General features: G+C 41.4%; 1 protein-coding gene across 19 annotated transcripts in view; it reads right to left on the minus strand.

Annotated features, from left to right (window-relative positions):
• ATG7 (autophagy related 7) overlaps window positions 1-22,670 on the minus strand; it is a 299,990-nt gene that overhangs the window by 195,063 nt on the left and 82,257 nt on the right. For 18 of the 19 annotated variants that reach the window (XR_002785715.2, XM_023547914.2, XM_023547908.2 and 15 more), the window contains 3 exons: window positions 21,414-21,617; window positions 19,061-19,176; window positions 12,826-12,901 (listed from right to left, as the gene is read on the minus strand). Coding sequence is in view for 18 of the 19 variants with exons in the window: in XM_023547914.2 (XP_023403682.1) it covers window positions 12,826-12,901; window positions 19,061-19,176; window positions 21,414-21,617 (396 nt within the window). In the remaining variant the exon portion in view is untranslated. Of the gene's footprint in view, window positions 1-5,896; window positions 5,983-12,825; window positions 12,902-19,060; window positions 19,177-21,413; window positions 21,618-22,670 lie in introns of all 19 variants that reach the window. The other variant, XM_023547921.2, reaches the window with a different exon arrangement.

Genomic DNA, 22,670 nt, shown 5'->3' on the forward strand with positions numbered 1-22,670 from the left:
ATGAAGAAAACCAAAGACTCAAAGAAAAAACTAGTCCACAGGACTAATAACCCATGTGATTCATGGCCTCCTCTAGCCTGAGGCTGGAAGAATTAGATGGTGCCCAGCTATCACTACTGACTGTCTTAACCAGGACACATTAGGATGTCCCAGATAGAAAGCAAGAAAAATGTAGAAAACTCAAAATCCTAAAAAAAGCCAGTCTTACTGGACTGATAGAGACTAGAGGAATCTCTGAGACTATTGCCTTAAGACACCTTTGGAACTTGGAACTGAAGCACTCCTGGTGTCACCTTTCATCCAAATAATAGACTGGCTTATAAAATAAACAATGTCACCATGAGTACTGTGCTCCCTTAAATAATCAACAATATGAGACCAAGGATCAAGCCTAAAACAAAGATGAGAAGGTAACGAGGGGCAAGGAAGGTATATTAACGGAAATAGAACAGAATTAGAATGTTGATACATCATGAAAAATGTGACTAATGTCACGGAACAATTTGTATAAATGTTGTTAAATGGGAACCTAATTTGCTATGTAAACTTTCACCTAAAACACAATATTAGAATAAAAAAAAAGAATTACAACTTTCCTTCCAAAGACATTCCCACTTTCCTGACGTCGCTCAGGCTGACTTCTGTGACTCAGTGCTATTCCTTTTGGAAACAGCTCCATGTCCAAACCCTTATCTTCCTCAAAAGCACAAACCTCTTCCATAAATCCTCAATGGACCTACCACCAGACCTAGAAACAATGTCACCATCCTCCAAAATTCTTTTGATCTTTATCACTAAAATACCACGTGCAATAATTGTTTTAAAAAATAGCTTTATTGAGAGATAATTCATGAATCATAATACTAATCTTTTTAAAGTATACAATTCAAGGATTTTTGGTACATTCACAGAGTTGTACAGTCAGTCATCACCCACTGCTGTCGAACTGATTCCGACTCAAAGCGAACCTATAGGACAGAGTAGAACTGCCCCCCAGGGTTTCCAAGGCAGTAATCTTTACAGAAACAGACTGCCACATCTTTCTCCCGCAGAGCAGCCAGTGGGTTTGAACCACCAACTTTTTGTATAGCCATTACTGCTACCTATTCAGAACATTTTCATTGCCTCAAGAAACCATGAACCTCTTAGCAATTACTCCCCATTCTCCTCTTTTCCTAGCCCCTGGCAAACACTAACTTACTCTCTGCCTCTATGAGTTTGCCTATTTTGGATATTTCCTATAAATGTCATCATGTAAGACTAGCTTCTTCCACTTAGCATAATGTTTTCAAAGTTCATCCATGTTGTAGCATGTATCAGTATTTCATTCCTTTTTATTGCCAAATTAACATTCCATTGTATAGGTTTGTCACATTTTCTTTATTCATTAGATAATGGACATTTCTCTTGGTTAAGTACTTAGGAGCAGAATTACTGGATCTTCTGGTAACTACGTTAACACTTTGAGGAACCGTCAAGACTTTTTCCAAAGCAACCACACCATTTTACACTGGCAGTGTAATATTTCTCCACCTCTCACCGACTCTTCTTAATCTCTTTTTTTGATCATAGCCATTCTAGTGGTATGAAGTGGTATCTGACTGTGGTTTTGATTTACATTTTTCTAATGACTAATGATGGTAAGAATCTTCCCATTTGCTCATTGTATATCTTCTCTGGAGAAATGGCCATTCAAATCCTTCATTCATTTTTTAATTGGGTTATTGGTCTTTTTACTGTTGAGCTATAGGGTTCTTCATACATTCTAGATGCAAGACTCTTATCAGACATATGATTGGTAAATATTTTCTCCCATTTTGTGGGCAGTCTTCATTTTCTTGATGTTGCCCCTGATGCACAAAACGTTTTAAATTTGATGAAGTCCCATTTATGTATTTTTGTTGTTGCTTGCGCTTTAGGTGTTAGATAAAAAACCATCATCTAACTGAAGGTCATAAAGATTTATCATTTTCTTCTAAGAGTTGCATAGTTTTAGCTCTTATATTTAGGTCATTGATCCATTGTAAGTTAATTTTTGTATATGGTGTCAGGAAGGAGTCCAACTTCATCTGCATGTGGAAATCCGGTTGTCCCAGCACTATTTTCTGGAAAGACTACCTAAGTGTCTTGGCAACCTTGTGGAAAATTAACTGACCATAAATGTGAGGACTCATTTCTGGGCACTCAATTTTATCCCACTGTTCTATGTCTATCTTTATGCCAGCACAACACTGTCTTAAATACTTAGTTTGGTAGTGTAATTTGAAATCAGAAGTGTGAAACCTCCAACATTGTTCCTCTTTTTCAAGATTATTTTGGCTATTCCAAGTCCCTTGAAATTCTACGTGAATTTTAGGATCAGGGAAGGACACAATTGAGCTCTTTGTACTTGCTCACAAGACAGGTCCAATAAATTATGAAATGAGTGAAAAAAACATAAGCACCCCAAATCTGAAAAATTATTCATATCTCAATTATACAGAGAAAATCATCCCAAATAACTCTAACTCACTATCATTCATATTTTCCAGGCAATTTGAAGCCCTCCTCCATCATCAATGCTTTAAACCCCTAGGATTACAAACGCACTGCATGTCCACAATATGCTCTGCATCTCCCAATCTTACAAGAAATGCATAAAATTTCTAGAGCAGAGGTTGCCACTTAAAATTGTTAGTGCCTTCCCTAGACATGTATAGAAATCCCACAGCAATCTCACATGCACGCATTCTATGAAAAAGTCTTAATAAATACACTCACACCTACTTAGGCCAGGCCTCAACTCACAATCAAGGAAGTTATAAGGACCTACCCTTGTGTGGGTGGAAAAGAATACTATGACCTTTCTACTTAAAAGGTCCCTGCATGGTGCAAATGGTTTCCACTCAACTACTAACTGAAAGGTTGGTAGTTCAAATCTATCCAGTGGTGCTGTGGAAGAAAGTCTGGCGATCTACTTCCGTAAGATTACAGCCGTTGAAAACCCTGTGGTGTCCAGTTCCACTCTGACCCTCAGGCAGTTTCCGTGACTCAGCACTGACTGGGTGGCAATGGGTTTGGGTCTGGCTTCTATTTACCCGTTGCCATGGAGTCAGTTTCAACTCATAGTGACCCTATAGGACAGAGTAGAACTGCCCCATAGGGCTTCCAAGGCTGTGATCTTTATGGAAGCAGACTGCCACATCTTTCTCCAGTGGAGTGGCTGGTGGGCTCGGACCACCAACTTTCTGGTTCGCAGCTGAGCGCTTAACCACTGCACCACCAGGGCTCCTTTTGTTTTCTATTTAGAAGTGTGCAAAGTATCTGAAGCAATATGTGCAGTGTTTTCTAAGCTTGCCGGATCTGATGAGTCACCTGGAACATAATTCACGAGGTCTGGGGATCTGAATGTTTAACGAGAGCCCCAGGTGAGCCTCATGATGCAGGCAGGTGAAGCACTGCTTCAGTTACTATTCGTATTTACACTTTCCTGTGGTTTGCTCTGTATCATTCAACATCACCTGTTAGATGTCGAAAATCAGATGAAGTAGTTGGCAAGCCTCTAATTCTTTACACGTTTTCTAAAATCAGCAGCACCACCTAGTTGTTAGAATGTAGCCCGCATTTAAACGAACATTTAAATTAAAAGGCTTCATAAAGTGATATCAAGGTTATTTCTCCATCCACACAAAACTATGGCCTCTGGCCACTGCTGAAGGAAAGTTGCCCACAGCTTACCCTAAACTCTTGTTCTATTACCAATATATTCTTTCAATCTCTCCTTATGGGAAGATAAATATTAAACAGCTATTTTTAAAAATTAAACTCTAACTTGTTGTTAAGTCAGTTCCGACTCATGGCAACCCCACGTGTGTCAGAGTAGAACAGCACTTTATAGGGTTTTCTGTGACCTTTCAGAGCAGATCGCCAGGCTAGTCTTCTGAGACACCTCTGGATGGGTTCTAACTGCCGACCTTTCAGTTAGTGCTCAAGGACTTAACCATCTGTGCCACCCAGGGATGGCCTTTTGGTGTTTTTTTTTTTAAGTTAAATACTTAAGTTCCTTTTTAACAGTCTCCTCTGAATACTGATTTTTCACTCTCCCCCGCCTCAGAGAGTGAAAAAAATTGTCAATTTCACTCACATGCCCCAGCTACGCACGCCTGCCCACCCGCCCTAGAGGGATTCCTTAAAATTTTTGGACCAAACCTTTGCCTACCCTCCCTATACGCTTTGTTTTTTAAATTTACATTGATTTTGCTTCCTCCCACCCCCCACCACCTTAATATAGAAAAGTATAAAGAAAAAAAAAAAATGGGTCATATAGATATCAGATAATTCATTGCCTGAGGCTGGGTGGGAGGATATTGCCTGGGAGGGGACACAAGGGAACTTTTGATGGGGGGGTGATGAAAATATCTCATTTGTGGTGGTGGTTATGCATGTATATAAACTTGTCAAAACTCACTAAAATGGACAGGTAAAATACAGGTGCATTTGAGTGTATATAAATTATACCTCAAAAAAGGTGATTTAAAAAATTTGTTTTATAATCTCAATGAACATTTTAAAAATAGTGTGGAAAGGTACAAAATGAAATAGTAAATGAAGGTACATTTGTAAAAAATGTTTTAAAAAAGGTACAAAATGAAAAGTAAATGAACATGAAAATGAAAAGTTCCTATTGCCCCCAATCCCTCTCCCCTAATCACCAACATTAGTGTACTGTGCAAACTAATGAGGAAAAAAAATTTTTTATGCATAAACCAGCTATACGATATGTATATTTTTGCTACCCCCTGCATATTTAAAAAACCACCTAGGAATAAATGAACCTAAACAATTACCTGTGGCTTCTTGGCTTCCTTTCTCACCCCAGGCCCAAAACAAGGTCCCACGCAGTTTGAGCTGCAATCTCTACTGTCGAACATGATTGCAGTAGTTGGTTGAGGATCGAGTTTGGCTAAGAGGGCTTCATAAAACAGGACAAACGCCCCTCACCAGGAGGAGTAGAAACGCAGTAGAAAAGATGCAAAAAGCATGGCCTTTTGGCCTCCAGTCATGGTCACGGGGCTGTTCCCAGTGGGAAGGTGTGGGGTTGTGGCCAGAACTCATTAGGCACATCTGTGCAGGTCTAACTAGCATCCCAGGGCTCTCAGACAGGAACACCTGTTTGGGCTGGGAGTGTGTGCTGGGGCCAAGGTGTCAAGGGTCCCTTTGGAAAGCAGAATTGGTGTTGCTGGGAGCACAAAGTAGCCAAAGCTTAGTTCAAAGTGCGACTTTGATCTGCTACCTTGAGGAGTTTTGCACTTTGTCTCAGAGTATGCCACCAAGAAACTTCCTTTATAGACGGAATCCTATAAATGCCCAATGCTTTCAAATGCCAAATGTGCTTAGAGGTCTGGAGGGGGGCTCAGGAAGTGTGTCTTTTGAAATGATTCCCTTGGTGACTCTGGTGTCAGTGTGGGATCCCCTGAATTAGGGTGTCTTCAAATTTAAGCCCAGATAACTCCAATTACATACCCAGATCTGCTCACATCTCCTCCAATCTATTCTCCGTGCAGCAGCCAAATCTTATCAAGCCTCAGCTTAAAACCTCCCAATGGCTTCCTGCTGCCTCAGGATAAAGGTGCAGACCTTTAAATGGTCTGGATACTCCAGCCCGCCTCTCCTCCTCTCCCACCGTACTCCCCTAACTTCCTGGCCTTCTTTCAGTTCCCCAACCTTACCCAGCACCCTTCTCATCTACCTTCTCTGCCTCTCCTATGCCTCCCCTTGAGTACTTACTCCACTTCCTTTTCCCTTCCATGGAAACAGCTGCCCCCTCCTAGCCTTAGAAGCCATGGCCTGCAGGGTGGTGGGGTAAGAATGTGGGAGAGTATGCCGAGGGGAGGGTGCGAGGGAGGGAGGAGCTCACCAGCATTTACAGAGTGCCATCCATGGGTCAAGGGGTTCTCACACTCTTCATCTCATTTTGGCCTCACGACCATCCTGTGGGAGACCCTGGGTGGCAAAAACGGTTCAGTGCTCAACTACTAACCGAAAGGCTGACAGTTCGAACCCACCCGGAGGCACCTCAAAAGGTCTGGCCATCTGCTTGTGAAAGGTCACAGCCTTGAAAACCCTGCGGAGCAGTGCTATTCTGTGCACGTGGGGCTGCCATGAGTCAGCGCTGACTCCCCAGCAACTGGTTTTTACCACCGTGTGATGGAGAACCTCCTTCCATTCTCCAGATAAGGAGACTGAGGCTCAGAGACGTGACACAACTTGTCCGAGATTCCATAGTTAACAAGTTCCAAAGCCAAGAATTTGACTTCAGTTCTTTTGGCTCCAAAGCCTGGGGGAATTACGTGTCGGAGGAAGAAAGCTAAAAAGCAAGGAAGAGGTCAAAAGAAAGGAGGAAAGAAGGAGACGGTTACAGGGACTTTAAAAAGAAAACACCCCCAAACAAAAACTCAACACCTGGATTAAATCACCTTCAGTCTATTATGCCCAGTTGGCTACAAAAGAACTAGATCAGGAAGAGAGAAGGGCTCCTTCCCTTCTGGGTCACCCCGCTGGTGTTTACACCTAACCAAACCTGTTGCCATCGAGTCGATTCCGACTCACAGTGACCTATAGGACAGAGTAGAACTGCCCTGTAGGGTTTCCAAGGAGTGGCTGGTAGATTTGAACTACCAACCTTTTGGTTAGCAGCCGAGCTCTTAACCACTGTGCCACGGGGGCTCCGTTTATACTTCGAGCTGAGTAAAAAACAGCTTGGGTGCTGTCATGGATTGAATTGTGTCCCCCCAAACTATCTGTCAACTTGGCTAGGTCATGATTCCCTTGTATGATGGTCTACCATTTTATTTCTGATATGATTTCCCTATGTGTTGTAAATCCTATCACTATGATGTAATAAGATGGATTAGTGGCAGTTTTGTTGATGAGGTCCACAAGATTAGTGTCTTAAGCCAAGCTTTTCTGAGAAATAAAAGAGAGAAGTGAGCAGAGAGCCAAGGGGACCTCATACCACCAAGAAAGCAGGGCTGGGAGCAGAGCGTGTCCTTTGGACCTGAGGTTCCTGTGTTGAGATGCTCCCAGACCAAAGGAAGACTGATGACAAAGACCTTCCTCCAGGGCCTACAGAGAGAGAAAACTTTCTCCTGAAGCCAGAGCCCTGAATTTGGACTTCTAGCCTACTGGACTGTGAGAGAATAAACTTCTCTGTGTTAAAGCACTAGATGACTAAGACAGGTGCTAAGCCTGTGTGTGTGGTGTAAGCCTACTCTCACCTCAAGGGGAAGCTAAGATCCAACACCCAGCAATAAACGGTCATCCTGAGAAGGTACAGTCTCAGCCACAACTGGAACCTGCTGCCGTAAATTCACGCCGACTTCCCTCAGGCCTGGCAGTATTTCTAGAGCTTGGAGTCTGCATAAATAAAACTAACTCCACACTCCAGATCCATCTTGGATGTTGACAAAAGCCTCAATCAAATTCAATGCCCAAATGGAGAGTTTAGCAATTGCAAAACTTCCACACACCACAGTGGTCCTTGTTTCAGATAACAGCTTCCGCTATCACCTCAGACCCACCTCTCATTACAGAACTAGAATCACCAAGGGGCAGAGAACTACACTGGAAATGAGCCAGCGTCACCCTTAGAAAAATACTGCAGAATGGAGCTAACCCTCCCAACCCTCCCCTATTCACTCATTGCTGCCAGAGTTTTAGGAGACTAGATAAGCCCTGATTTTAACTGAAAATGAAAGACAAAACCAACATTTACAAGTGTCTCTTATGTGCCCAAAACTGTGTGAATGCATATGTAAATTAATCTGTACATGAATTCTAGGAGTTTATTATATTGTTATCACCATCTTACAGATATGGAATGTGAGGTTAGCTTCAGAGATGTTAGGTAACCTGCCCAAGGTCACACAGTGATAAGTAGCAAGAGCTACCTCAAATCCTTTTGTAAAATGAGGTGAGGAATGAATGGATGAATGTGAAATTAAGAAGACACGCTGGGCTTCTAATCAGGTCTGTATGATCACAAAGCCTCAGGCTGCCTTCCACATGGGACCTCCCAAACAGGACACCCTCATCAGGTGAGCAAAACTTGTGGGGCACAAGGAACATCCTTCAACTGATAAAGTTATGCCCAAGTCCTCTTAGGACAAGAGCTGCTCTCTGAAGTGCTCTTGAACTCTGACATTGCCTACAATTTATCCCCTCTTTTGTGTACTAAGAAAAGGAAATTCTTTCTCTTCTAGGGCCTCACCTAAGAAACCCAGCCTCTACCAGATGTTGTACACAGACCCTCCTTCTGTTTAGGGACCTCCCCACTAGAACAAGATGGCGTCGTATCCAAATGGCTTGGGCTATATCTACCACCTTAGATGACTCCAAAAGCAATTGATTCTAAATACCAGGTGCTCTTGTGCTGGTTACTTAACCTCTCTGAACCTCAGTAATAGTGCCTTGCACAGGGTCACTGTTTGGAATGATCTGTTCAAGGAATGGTTGGCTGGATGGATGGATGGAAGGAAGGAGGAAGAACAGATCACAGACCACAACAGCTGATACGATAAAACATTGGAGTACCCATTTTTTTCTGCCATTTCCAGTGTCATGAACCTGAAGGGTATAGAACTGGAGCGGGAAGGAGATTTTTTTTTTTCCTGACCTACATCTCAGGAAATACGCTGTTGTTGCTCGTTTTCTTAACCTCTCTACTCAGCAGTCAATCAGTTCATATCCTAGGAGCACACTGAGATAAGCATTTCTGATCACAATAAAGTGATTTTATGAAAAGCTAAAGGCCTGAAGATGGCAGAGCACAGCTGGCACGGACAGCTCATTGCTGTAGAACCCAGCTCTGCCTCAGCATCTGCCTCACTTACAGGTCTCCCATGCCAGGTCCCACCCAGAGTCCTGCCCTAGTTCGGGCTTTGTCCTACTTTTCTGAAAGTAACCCAAGGGCCAGAGAGAACCATACTGTCAGCAAGTTCAAACCCCTAGCTAGGAAGGGCAGACACACCCATCAGTACTTTGGAACCAAGAGCACATTCTCCCAAAGATGATAGAAAAGAAAAAAGAAAACTGCTGGATCCACAAGTAGAATGAAGCAGGACTGCTATCTCAGTGACCTTGGTGTTCAATACTGTTGTATCATCACCTTGTCTTTATCATTCTCTGAGGGATGTCAAGCAGGTCATAGACCACTAATTCCTGTCACATTCAGGACCTCTCACCAGCCTGGGCTGTGCCTCCACCAACAAACCAGAGAAAAGGCCTGGCCTCACAGAAGTCAGCCCCACCCCAGCAGTCAGGCAAAGGTAACTTTGCTAAGATCTACAATGAAAAAGTGCTCTCTACCAAAGAAGTCAGACCCCCGAAGAGTTTATTCTACATGATTTCACTTACAGAATGTTCAAAATCAGACAAAAACCTCCCATGGTGTTGAAAGTCCAGAGATAGCTTACATCTGTATATGAAGGAGGCAATAATAACTGGGAGAGGATTGAGAGGGGCTTCAGGGATGCCTGATAGTATTTTATTTTGATTTTTGTGCTGGGGCACATGAGTGTGTTCATTGCATGATAATTCATCAAGTTGTCCACCTAGTGATTTGTGTGGCTATCTATATGTGTTTTATACATTGATAAAATTGTTTTTTAAAATCATTCTCTTTATAGACAGAAAGTAACCAAACCAAATCCCTTGCTGTGGGGTCGATTCCAACTCAAAGCAACCTTACAGGACAGAGTACAACTGCCCAACAGTAATTCTTAAGTAGGCCTGGTAGCACAGTGGTTAAAGCGCTCGGCTGCTAACCAAAAGGTCAGTGGTTCCAGCCCACCAGCTGCTCCATGGGAGAAAGATGTGGCAACCTGCTTCCATAAAGATTTATAGCCTTGGAAACCCTATGGGGCAGTTCTACCCTGTCCTATAGGGTCTCCAGAAGTTGTAATCCACTCAACAGCAACAGGTTTAATCATTGCAGAAACAGACCGCTACATCTTTCTCCTGAGGAGTGGCTGGTGGGTTCGAGCTGCCAACCTTTCGGTTAGCAGCCAAGCACTCAACCACTGCACCACCAGAAAGTGGCTTGTACTTATTGCTGCCTGCTTACAGAATCCGCTCCATGTACAAATGGGTCAGAGATTTAAAAAAAAAAAAAAAAAAAATCCCAGTAAGCCTATTTTCTCACCTTAAATGGTTTTTCACGGTTTTCAAATAAGAGGTTTTTTTTTTTTTTTTCCAGGCTGAATTTCACTGAATTCCAAGGCTTAATCAAGCCTTCTTCTGCACTTGGCCAATCTCTAGATGGGCCAACTTCAGCCTGTGGTCCAAGAGAGAGATAAACGAAGTAATCCTCAGGCCTCCCAGGGCTGACATGGAGGAGAACACAGGCCCAGAAAGCACGGGCTAAGATAGGTAAGTTTCTCCAAATTACCAAGGAGTCTCCAGCAGGGCCTTTGCGGCTCTCAGTCCAAGGACTATCACTTTCCTAAGACGTCTCATTCCACAAAGGCCAATTAATAAACACCCTCCTTTGGGGAACTGAGACAAATAAGCCCGGAGAACTGAGACAAATAAGCCCAGGGAACTTCACCGGCCATTCTTTATATACAAAGCCCACAGAGAAGTTGACCAAGTTCCTCTCCAACAGGAAATCATTTGTCTCAGAGAGCCAGGAAGAGGAGGAGGGAAGTGCTGAGTCTGCAGCAGGGCACTGCAACACAGCCCAGTGTTTTTGTGGAAACCATCTTCCCCTAATCAAAACACAGTTGCATAAATGGACTCACTCTGCTTTGGAAAAAAAAAAAAAAGGTTTAAAAGCCTATAAATGGGGACCGCATAACCCTGATTAATTTTTAAAGCTCTTTCCACACTTTCTTTTTTAGAGTGTAGCTAAAAATAAAGGCTTGAAACTTGAAATAATGTAAGCAAGTAATCACACACACACTGGGTCTTTTCCCATATATGGCCGCGTTATTCTTCAGTCTTTGAAAAGGCCAGATGAAGAGATGGCCAACAACCAAAATAATCCTTCAGACATTTGAAAATGAGGAGAAAGGACTAGAAGAGCTGGTGAATGACAAACAATTGGGAGGCTCAATGGGGATAAAGAACACGGAGAGGGATTAGTTGCCATAGTACTCGAAAAACACAGGCACATGCATTTTGACACCGGACACCTTCTATAAAGGGACTGTTTTGCCCTCTGGCCTCAGCACAGAGAAAACTACAGCTGCGGTAATTTAACATAAAGGACTTAAAGAAGGAAACCAGGGCAGGGGCCATGACTGAAAATGTAATTAAAGCCCTTCTCAGGCTCAAATCTGAAATGGAGATGAGGGCACATCTCAAGGCAGAGGGAAGAGAAGGATGCATGTGAAAAAGGTCAGCTCTGGAGGTCAGCTTCCTTAGGATAGACGGCCATTACAGTGTCTGTTGGGTCCTACTTGAACTGTTTCTCTAGAGAAGACTAACACATTCATGTCACCCCACTGCCACCTGGTATAAGGCAGAATGGGAAAGCCACATTTGTGCAGTGTTTTATGGTATACAGGGCTGCATCACAGGCATACTCCTGGACACAAGGTAAGTAAGGCACCTGTTTACACGAATATTGAGGAGTCCCTGGGTGACACAAACAGTTAAACGCTCAGCTAAGGTGCCTTGGAAGTAAGGTCTGGCAATATCCTTCTGAAAGGTCAGGCTTGAAAACCCTATAGAAAGTAGTTCTACTCTGCACACATGTGGTCGCCATGAGTCAGAATCACCTCAACAAAAACTAGTGTGGTTTTTTGGTTTTTACTAATATGGATACTGAGGCTCAGGGTAGGGTGAAGTGACCTAACACAAGGTCTATTAGGTGCTGCTTAGTGCGAGGGGGCTAGAGTAGAGATTCCAGCTAAGCCCTTTCCATATGTCATCTCTAATCTCTACAACTACTAAGTGAGGTAGCTATTATTGCCTCCACTTTATACATAAGAAAACAAAGGCTCAGAGAAGTTAAGGAACCTGGTCAAGGAAGGCCGTCCTAATAATTCCAAGGCTAGGGTTTAAACCATTGTCTGCTGATTCTAAAGCCCGATTTTTTTTTTTTTTTTTTTTTTCTGCTTCATTATGAGGCCTCTAGTCAACATGCTGAGGACAGTGGTGGTTCAATAGTACAATTCTTGACTTCCATGTGGGAGACCTGAGTTCAATTCCCAGGCAGTGCGCCTCATCTCATGCACAGCTACCCACACCAGTCTGTCAGTGGAGGACTGCATCTTGCTATGATACTGAGCAGGTTTCAGTGGAGGGTTCAGACTAAGATGAACTAGGAATAAAGGCCTGGTGATCTACTTCTGAAAATCAGCCAGTGAAAACCCTATGAATAATAATGGTCCGATCCCATTGTATAGGGGTCAGCATGAGTTGAGGATGGCTCTTTAACAGCTAACAACAAAGTCAACATACGAAACACATCAAAGACTCTAGATAATGCTGCTTGTTCATGATTTCTTCTTGTACCATCCCTCAGAATGGGATCTCTTCCAGGTGGTCATAAGGCTCTCCCAGAAATCCAGGAAAACTGAAGGATAAGTTTAGGGTTTTTTTTTTTTTTTTATGAGGTGGGCTGGGTTGATGAGCCACGGGAGAAAGATGTGGCAGTCTGCTTCCATAGTGATTTACAGCCTTGGAAACGCTATGGGGTCGCTATGAGTTGGAATTGACTCAACAGGAGTGGGTTTGGTTTTTTGGGGGAGCTGATGGGGTGGTAAAAGTGACCCGAAATACTTCCCCTTGCACCAGTGGGATCAGGTCCAGAATTGTCATTTCATTTTTCAAGTCACTAACCTGGTGAGGCACAAGCCCAAGAGAGGTTGGAGGCTCATTCATGCGGTCGTCACTGCTGCTGGCAATGGCGTAGCCCCTGAGAAAAGGAAATTGATTAGAATTGCTCATTTTTTTTTTCTTATTTTTTTGTAACTGTGCTTTAGATGAGGGTTTACAGAGCAAATTAGTTTCTCGTTAAACAATTCATACACATATTGTTTTGTGGCATTGGTTGCCAACCCTGCAACACATCAACACTCTCTCCTTCTGGACCTTGGGTTCCCCATTTCCATTCGTCCAGCTTTCCTGTCCTCTCCTGCCTTCTTGTCCTTGCCGCTGAGCTGGTACGGCCATTTAGTCTTATATACATGGTTGAGCTATGTGTTTTACTGTTTTTGGGGGGCCTGTCTAATCTCTGACTATAGGTTGAACCTCAGGAGTGACTTCAGTACTGAATTAAAAGGGTGTCTGGGGGTTTTTTCAGTCTCTGTCAGACTAGTAAGTCTGGTCTTTTTCTGTGAGTTTGAATTTTGTCCTACATTTTTCTCTAGCACTGTCTGGGACCCTCTACTGCGATCCCCGTCAGAGCAGTTGGCGGCTGTGGCCGGGCACCATCTAGTTGTGCTGGGTAGAGTTGCTCATTTAATAAAAGTTCACACTTCACACATGTGAGGATGATCTGGGGGAGGTTCATGTAAGATTTATAAGAATAACTGAAATACCCCTTGCTAGACAGCATGAACTAGCAAAACAATTATTTCCTTGGGAGGGAAGGCAGGAAGAGTAATTTAAAAAAGCATGAATTTTGGAGTTAGAAAGACTGGAGTTTGTGGCTATGGGCAAGTTGCTTAACTTCTCTGTGCTTCAGGTCCATCATCTATAAAACAGAAATAAGGTTGTTGTGAGGAATAGGTTAAGAATGCCTTAGATAAATCACCAAGTATAATATTTTGCACATGGTAAGTTAATAAATGTTAATTCCCTTTCTCTGAGATAGTCTTGTAAAACACCATAGCATAATTTTGTATTGATATTTTGAAATTGAAGACGTTTTAATCTTCACTTCTTGAGCTGATATGAATGCCACCAAAATGGAGGAAAGAGAAATAAGAGTGAGGGATGACTTGAGCAGGAGAGCTCACTCACTCCTTCCTGAACAATGGTGTGAAGTTTATTTATGATACACAGGAGATGCCACCCAGAGCCTCGTTTTAACCTATGACCAGGGCAAATGTGGCAAACAGAGGGCTCAGTGCCGAGGAACCATAGATTCAGCTCTCAAGATTTCATCCCAAATACTTCCTTTCAGGAGGGTGCAATAAACTTAAACGGCAGGGAGAGCTAAGAGGGATGACAAAGAGTAAGACAAAAAAAGCTGCTATTTTCATTTAACTCCAGAGTGTTTATATTAGCTACATATGCTACCAAAATGTACAGAGGCCATCTTTTCAACTGCGTAGAAAAGCTCTGAGTAACACAATAAATGGAATGTTGATGTCAATTTGCATATAGAACTTCTGAGAATTAGGAAAAATAAATCTTAAAAAAAATTGATTCTCCCCTGCCTCTATAACAATCAACATAGCATGGTGATTACACACAGACCCAATCTGGCCTGGCTAAACCCTGGCTGCTCCACCACTTGCCAGGTGTGGGAGCTTCAGCAGCTTACTTATCCTTTCTCACAGTTTCCCCATCAAAAAACAGAACTAATAATAAACTCTTTGCTAATAAGTTTGCTCTGCAGATTGAATGAGTTAATAGTTATAAGTGCTTAGAACAGTATCTAGCACCAAGTAAGCACTACATAAGTGTTTAAGAAATAAATCAGTGTATTTGTCATATAAAGAAACCAAACCACTTGCCTTTGAGTCGATTTCAACTCATGGTGACCCCATGTGCATTAGAGTAGAACTGTTCTCCATAGGGCATCCAATGGCTAATTTTAGGGAAGTAGACCACCAGGCACCTCTGGGTGGACTCAAACTGCCAACTTTCGGATAGCAGCCAAGTGCCTAACCATTTGTGGCACCCAGGGACCCCTGTTTGTCACACATTCAGGTGTTATGTAAATATCTGGTGACTTCAATCTGTCATGACTATCCGACATTTGACAGCATGATTTTCGCCAGATATTGAGAGAATCTTAAATTGTTTCATCACTCTTCTTTTTCTTTTCCTTTCCTTTCTCTCCTTTTCTTTTCTTTCCTCCTTTCTAACCACACTGACTCTGTTTTTAAAATTAATTTAATTTTTTGTCTCATTTTTATTTAACTTAATAGGGTTTAATCCTATTGTTTATAAGTCATAAAGTAAGACCTTCTCCTTGCTTGGAGAAGATAAGGTGTCTAGACCACAACTGTGCTAATTTTTATACCTGGAATATAACATATATACAGTGTGTTACAGAATATGAGAAGACCCAAAGTCAAGTTAAAACAAAAACTACCAGACCATTCATTTCTTTACTCTCACATGTAAGCCTAATACATTATGAGTGCTTAATACATTAAACAGTATTTAAAAAATTAGTGTGGTAATGGTAGACTAGGTAGTCAGGGCCAACTCCCCTCCCCCGGTGAGAATAAACAGAAACACTGGACAAAGTATAAAAATCTTTGTTTGAAAGCATCAGAAAGCTATCAAGGTAGGGAAGAATTGCAGAGCCAAGATCTGTAAGAGGAAAAAAGCTCAAAAAGTAAACAAGGAATTTGCAAGGATTGCTTTTCCCCATGAAATGACTGTCGACTGTCAAAAACAGTGGTCATGAGGATCAAAAACTCAACAGTGATACTGACAGCCATATAGGGAAGAGGGGATAACTGGAGTTGGAGGTCTGCAAATAAGGAGGAACCATGTAAAATATGCCAGGCTTTGGGTTTCATTCTGTTGTGCAAGGGGTTGCTATGAGTTGGAACCAACTCAACAGCACCTAACAACAACAACAACAACAATATCCTCGGAGTAAGGGGGAACCAGAAATAGAGTAAACATAATTGGGTTAAAGCGTCCTGGCATTGCTAGTGCACTTAACCTCACGGTACGTTAGAAGCAAATGTAACTCACTTTATCTCTGTAATTCTTCATACATGATATCAATAAAAAATAACCAAGCAGAATTGAGGAACTGGGTAAATTGAGTACTAACCGGATGTATATGATGCTATGAAGGAACTGTCTTTGTTTTTATGATGAAAAAAATACTTACTCTTTTAGAAACACATGCTAAAAAGATACAATTTTATGAATGAAATATGTTTTGGACTCACTTTAAAATGATCCAATGGGAGGAGAAAAAAAACGTGGGTTACAGGATAGATAAATGAAGATTGGCCGTGTATTGATAATTGTTGAAGCTGGGCAGTGTGCACGATGGAGTTAAAATACATATATATTTCTAAATATATATATATACACACATAAAAAAAATTTTTTTATGTATATACTTACGTGTATATAAAATAGATACATATATATGGTATATATGTCTTCTTTTGTATGTTTGAGTTTTCTATAATAAAATATTAAAAAAAAAGATACATGAAGAGACAATACACAACCAAAAGTCAAGAAAAATAACAGATAACAGAAGCAGATCCATAGGAATCTAAATAATGGAGATATCTGATAAGGACTTAAAAGAAAAAAACCATTAAATATTTTCAAGGAATCAAAATGACCAAAATCTCAATTTCAGCAGAGAACAGGAAGACGTAAAATAAGATCGAACGGAAATTCTAGAACTGAAATACACAATAATGAAATTAAGAACTCAATGGATGGTTTTAGCATATATTGCACACAGAAGAGAGAATAAATAAACTTGAAGATCGGTCAAAAGCAAATAGCTAGACTGAAGCAAGGATGGAAAATATAGAGAAGAGCATGAAAGACACAGATTTATTCTAACTGACATGCAATCGGAGTCTCAAAAGGGAAGGACCAGGAGGGAATGGGGCAGAAGCAAAATTTTAAGAGATAATCACTGAAAATTTTATACAACAGATGAAAAACATTTAAGTCATGGATTCAAGTAGCACCAGAAAACACAATCAGGATAAATACAGAAGTTGGCATATTATAGTCAAACTTCTGAAAACCAAAGACAAGGAGAAAATCTTAAAAGCAACTGGGAGTGGGGTGTGTAGGAGAACTGGGAGAAAAACAAATGCTTCAATGGAGCAGCAATGAGATGAACACCTAACTTCTCAGCAGAGACAATCAATGGCAGCCAGAGATAACAGAATTATATTTCCAAAGTGTTGGAAAAAAAAAATAATGCTAATCTAGAATTCTATATCCAGGGAAGGGAACCCTGGTGGCACAATGGTTAAGAGCTAGGATGCTAACTGAAAGGTCAGCTGTTCGAACCCACCAGCCACTCTGTGGGAGATAAGACCTGGTGATCTGCTCTCATAAAGATTTCAGCCTAGGAAACCCTATGGGGCAGTTCTACTCTGCCCTGTAGGATTGCTATGAGTCAGAACTGACTTGATGGCATCCAACAACAACAAAATACCCAGTAAAGACAGCTTCTAAATATGAATACAAAACAAATACATTTTTAGATAAACAAAAACTGAAAAGTATTTGTCACTAGAAGAGGCGCACTAAAGAGAATTCTTCAGACAAAACAAACATGCCCTCAGATGGAAGCTTGAAAACTTAGGGAAGAGAAGAAAAACAACCAAAAGGGGAAAATACGTGGGTAAAACTAAAAGAATATCAACTATATAAGCAATAATAATATCTTCTAGGGATATATTTTCTAGAGACATTCAGTCTATAAACAGAAAAAAAAAAAATTTGTATGGCAGGCGCACAGCTGGTTGCATACCCAACATTCATTCCTCTCTTCTCCCTTATCCCAATTTTATTCAGGTAGGCAATGTGCCCAGCCAAAAAACTGCATTTTTCTGTCTTCCTTGCACCTAGGAGTGGCCATGCGATGGAGGAGTTAGAATCAGTGGGTAAGTCTACTAGGAAAGCTCTTTCAAAGAGAGCAAACTCAGCTGACCACAACTTTTATCTTTTAGTCATTCCTTTCTTCTCAACTGTTACCAATATGGGAGGTAAAGTAGCCATCTCGTGTCTACAAGCTCACAAGAACAAGAAGGAAAGCCAAGAGTGGCTGAGTGAATAAGAAAGAATCCAAGTTACTGATGGCATAATAGAGCCTTTTGTACCAGCCCTGAATTGCCTACCTCTGAACTTCATGTTGCATAAGAAAAATGAAGCCCCATTTGGCTAAAGATGGATCTCTGTTACATACAGCTAAATACAATTTCTAACATATAGGATTCATGTAAAGTACGAACAAATCCATCTTTGAAGAAATACAACCAGAATGTTCCTTAGAAACAAGGATGGCGAGACTATGTCTCATACTTTGGATATGTTATCAGGAGGGATCAGTCCCTGGAGAAGGACATCATGCTTGGTAAAGTAGAGGATCAGTGAAAAAGAGGAAGGCCCTCAATAAGATGGATTGACACAGTGGCGGTAACAGTGGGCTCATGCATGGCAACAATTGTGAGGGTGGCACAGGATCGGGCAGTGTTTCATTCTGTTGTGCATAGGGTCACTATGAGTTGGAATTGACACCACAGCACCTAGCAACAACAGGACTCACGTATTGTCTTACAAATATTCAGGCTTAAGTAGATCCAAACTTGCTAACAGAATTAAAACGTGAATGTCCTAAGGCTCTACCAAAATTTTTATCCTTCTTACCATCAGTTACCAGGTAACTCTAGGAGAATTCAACTCCAGAGAGATGCAGAAGTGCAGCCCCAAAGATCTCATGACATGTTCTCTCAGGCCAAAGAACCAGACCAGGGTTTTTTCCTAGTCTGGCTTTTCTGTTTGTTTGTTTGTTTTGAATTATGCCAAAACATATATAACAAAAAATTATCCATTTTAACCATTTTTTAAACATTTCTGTTGTGGTAAAATATGTATGTGTATAACGTAATATCTGCCATTTCAACCACTTTTACGTGTACAATTCAGGGACTATAATTACATTCACCACGTGCAACCATCACCACAATTTCCAAAAGTTTTTCATCAACCCAAACGGAAACCCAGTACCCTTAAGCAGTAACTCCCACTTAATCCTGTTTCTTTGAGCACAGAAAGAACAATGAAATTCTCAGAGGAATCAGGCTCAAAAGAGGTCAAAGGAGACACTGATCAACAACAGCCTATGAAAGCTTCCTTCGTTTAAACACCCATCTCCAAACAGCAAACTCACCCTTCTGGATGCTGCAAAACAGAAACCATCAACTCCACCGCCAGGGCTCCTGCAATCATGGCCAGTCCTGGGCGGCTCACAGTGCACTGCTGGTCCAAGGTCCGGTCTCTGGTTGACTGCAGAGAAACAATCATTGCCATCTGATGAAAGCTCACTTCTGCTGAACTCTAGCTGTCTGAAGCATGAAGTGCCTCCAAGATAAAGCCATCCAATATAACCAAAGGCTCGCCTAGGCAAAGAAAGCCAACCTCAAATAATATTTCTTGAGAGTATCAAGAAAAAATAAAGATACACAATTTAGGTTAAATTAAATGAGGCAATATGCTAAAAAGGGTTAGCAACTACGAGTAAATTAGATTGGGAGACATCAACCAAAAATTATAGCCTGGATGCATCATATAGTAGAGCTGTGTCATATGTTCCTTTAACTCAATTCCACTCTTCTGTGCTTGGCAGTTCAGAGACAGAGACAAAGAGAGACACTGACCAAAAGATAGGGATAAGCACACATAATTCTGCCCCACCATTCTAATCAAGGAGTTAACGCGTCAGAGCGGAGGCCATTAAGGTGGTATTCCTGCAGTCTTCAGTTCCTGCGTGCCTCTCACAGCGTGGGCATCTCATCACCCGGAGTGTGATCCTAGGGCTTAAATGCTCCTTAAAATCATGGATGGCAAGACTTTGGCTTGCTTACTTTGGACCTGTTATCAGGAAAGATCAATCTCCAGAAAAGGACATCATGTCTGGTAGCGGGTCAATAAAGATGAGGAAAACCCTCAGTGAGATGGATTGACACGGCAGCCACAACAATGGACTCAAATGTATCAACAATCATGGAGACGGTAAAAGACGGCCAACATTCTGTTCAGCTGTAAGGTCACCATGAGCTGAGCCTACTCAACGGCAACTAACATCGACAAATTTTGCAACAGTGCGGTGCCTAAACACAAGCCAATCTTCCAGCTTTGGGCAAACTAAAAGGTGGTTAGGAATAATTTTAACTCTGAAGATTCTGCCTCATGAACAGATGGGACTTTACTGTAATTGATCTTTACTCTTACTTGTTGGCAGTAACAGGATCAGCTGTGTAGTATAACACTGTGATCAAGACCATAGCCATTCCTCACATAAGAGAATGTTTATCTTTTTTTTTCTTTATACTGGGAGCCAGTCATCCAAAAGGAACATGAGTTATTAAGGAACAATTTTAAAAAGAAATGGAAAATAGAGTGAAAGGTACAGAAAACATCTCTGCTTTACTTTACTAGAAATTAATATCTGTCCTGATAAAAAACCATTCTTACAGACTGACTAGTGTGGTGTCTTTAATGCTATAGGATCTTCCATTCGTGCAATGTGGTGCTTGCTCTTCAGAGAACTTTCCCATTTGACCCACCTTACACAGTGATTAATGAGAACTTTCCCATTTGACCTACCTTACACTGTGATTAATGAGAACTTTCCCATTTGACCCACCTTATACTGTGATTAATGAGCCCTGGTGGTACAACAGTTAAGCACTAGGCTGCTAACTGAACGGGTGGCAATTGAAACCTACCCAATGGCTCTGCTTGAGAAAGACCTGGCAATTTGCTTCCATAAAGATTACAGCCAAACAAACCCTATGGGGGCAGTTTTACTCTGTCACATGGGGTCACTATGAATCAGAATTAACTTGATGGCACGCAACAAAAACAATGCTGTGATTTGGCAGGGCAAGAATTCAGATAAAATATAAGATGCTCAATTAAATCTGAATTTTAAACAACCAATAAGTTTTTAGTATAAGTAGATCTCCAATGTTGCATGGGACATGCTTATACTAAGAAATTACACATTGTTTACCTAAAATTCAAAGTTAACTGGGCATCCTGTGTTTTCATTTGCTAAATCTGACACCCCTACCCCCATTTTTCAGAGGGACAGGGAGCCTGAGAGACTTATTCAGAAAAAAAAAAAAAAAAAAAGAATTACCCAGTAAGTCGGTGTCCAAGGCCAGGATAGAACCTGGGTCTTCAGACTCCTCACTTAATGCTCTCTTTACCAAGAGAAGCACAGAAGACAATGCTGAGTGATACCAGGGACCAGGCTATCCTGTGGCTTCCTTGCTGAGTTCTCCCCCAAAATGGTTTGCATCTGCATTTATACTGGTGAACAGGGAACAGCTGCACACAGCTGATGATGCCAGTCAAGGCTCATGGAGGGATAATGTCCTCCCCCAGAGAAATGGAGCATTCTTCTCTTTGTTAAAAGACAATATTTAAATAGTCAAAAACAAAAGAGCTGGGTCTCTTTGCCTCAGTGAACAAGGCGGCCAGAGGAAATAACTGGAACCACAAAGAAATCTACTTACATCTCCAGGGGCCACCACATCGTTACAGAAATAGCAGCCAAGTTTGTAGCCAGGGATGTTGGCAAAAAGGGATGAGCCTAGGAGGTCGGCAGATGCCACAGGGTGGTTGGGACACAAGTCTCCAGCTCCTTGCTGCTTAGGTTTCTTCAGGCCGTGTCTCATGACCACAAATGTGTCAAATCCCAAGGCAGCATTGATGACCAACTGCAGGTTTCAAGGAATAAAAGAAAATGGTGAAATTAAGGGACATATATACTTTAAGCCACGGCTAATGTCATATTTGATCAACTTATTTATTTCATAAGTGTTAAAATATAGCCTAATTAGACTCTAGAAGCTCATGATAAAAGCTACTCAACACTGATGGCTTATTAAGTACAAAAGACTTGACAAGTGATTTGCACAAATTATCTCATTTAAAACTCCCCACAAACATTTCCCATTTACAAAGAGGGATAATGAGTCAGAGAGGTTAGTTCTAGAACTTGCCCAAGGTCACTTAGCTGCTAAGAGGTAGAGTAGGTGTATAAAATCAAGGCTATATAGTTTTCAAGCCCGTTCTTTCTACCATTATGCTATGCTCTGTTGTGTCCACACAGTTTCACATTTTTTTTATTATAGCTTTATTGAATTGTATAATTCACTTACTACACAATTCACTGCCCACATAAATTTTAAGAATAGTTGTTTTCATTTATACTATAAGAACTTCTCTTAGCTGTAGTTTAACATTTCCTCCCAGATTTCTGACTATAAAGTTTGAAAAAAAATAAAGAAAAACTATACTACAAAAGAAAACAAAAACCACTCACAATCCCACAGTTCAAACAATTACTGTTAACAGTTTGGGGTATATCTTTCTGGTATTTTCTCTCTCCCTCTATCTCCCTTCCTGTTCCCCACTCTCACTTTCTCTATTTCTGTCTCTCTCTCTACACACACACCCACAGAGGAACCTAATTGATATATGTATGATATTGTACCTTACTTATTTGACATAATGTGGTCTTTCTATATCATTAAAATGTTTCGAAAACATAACTGTGAATAGCCACATACTACTCAGGCCCCCAGGGTGGTGCAAATGATTAGTGCTTGACAACTAACCTAAAAGTTGGCAGTTCGAACCCACCCAGTGACACCACAGAAGAAAGGCCTGGTGGTCTGCTTCCATAAAGATTACAGCTGAGAAAAACCTGTGGAGCAGTTCTACTCTGTAACACATGGGGTTGCCATGAGTCAGAATCGATTCGATGG

The sequence above is a fragment of the Loxodonta africana genome, chromosome 22, assembly GCF_030014295.1.
Source record: "Loxodonta africana isolate mLoxAfr1 chromosome 22, mLoxAfr1.hap2, whole genome shotgun sequence".
NCBI classification, from domain to species: domain Eukaryota; kingdom Metazoa; phylum Chordata; class Mammalia; order Proboscidea; family Elephantidae; genus Loxodonta; species Loxodonta africana.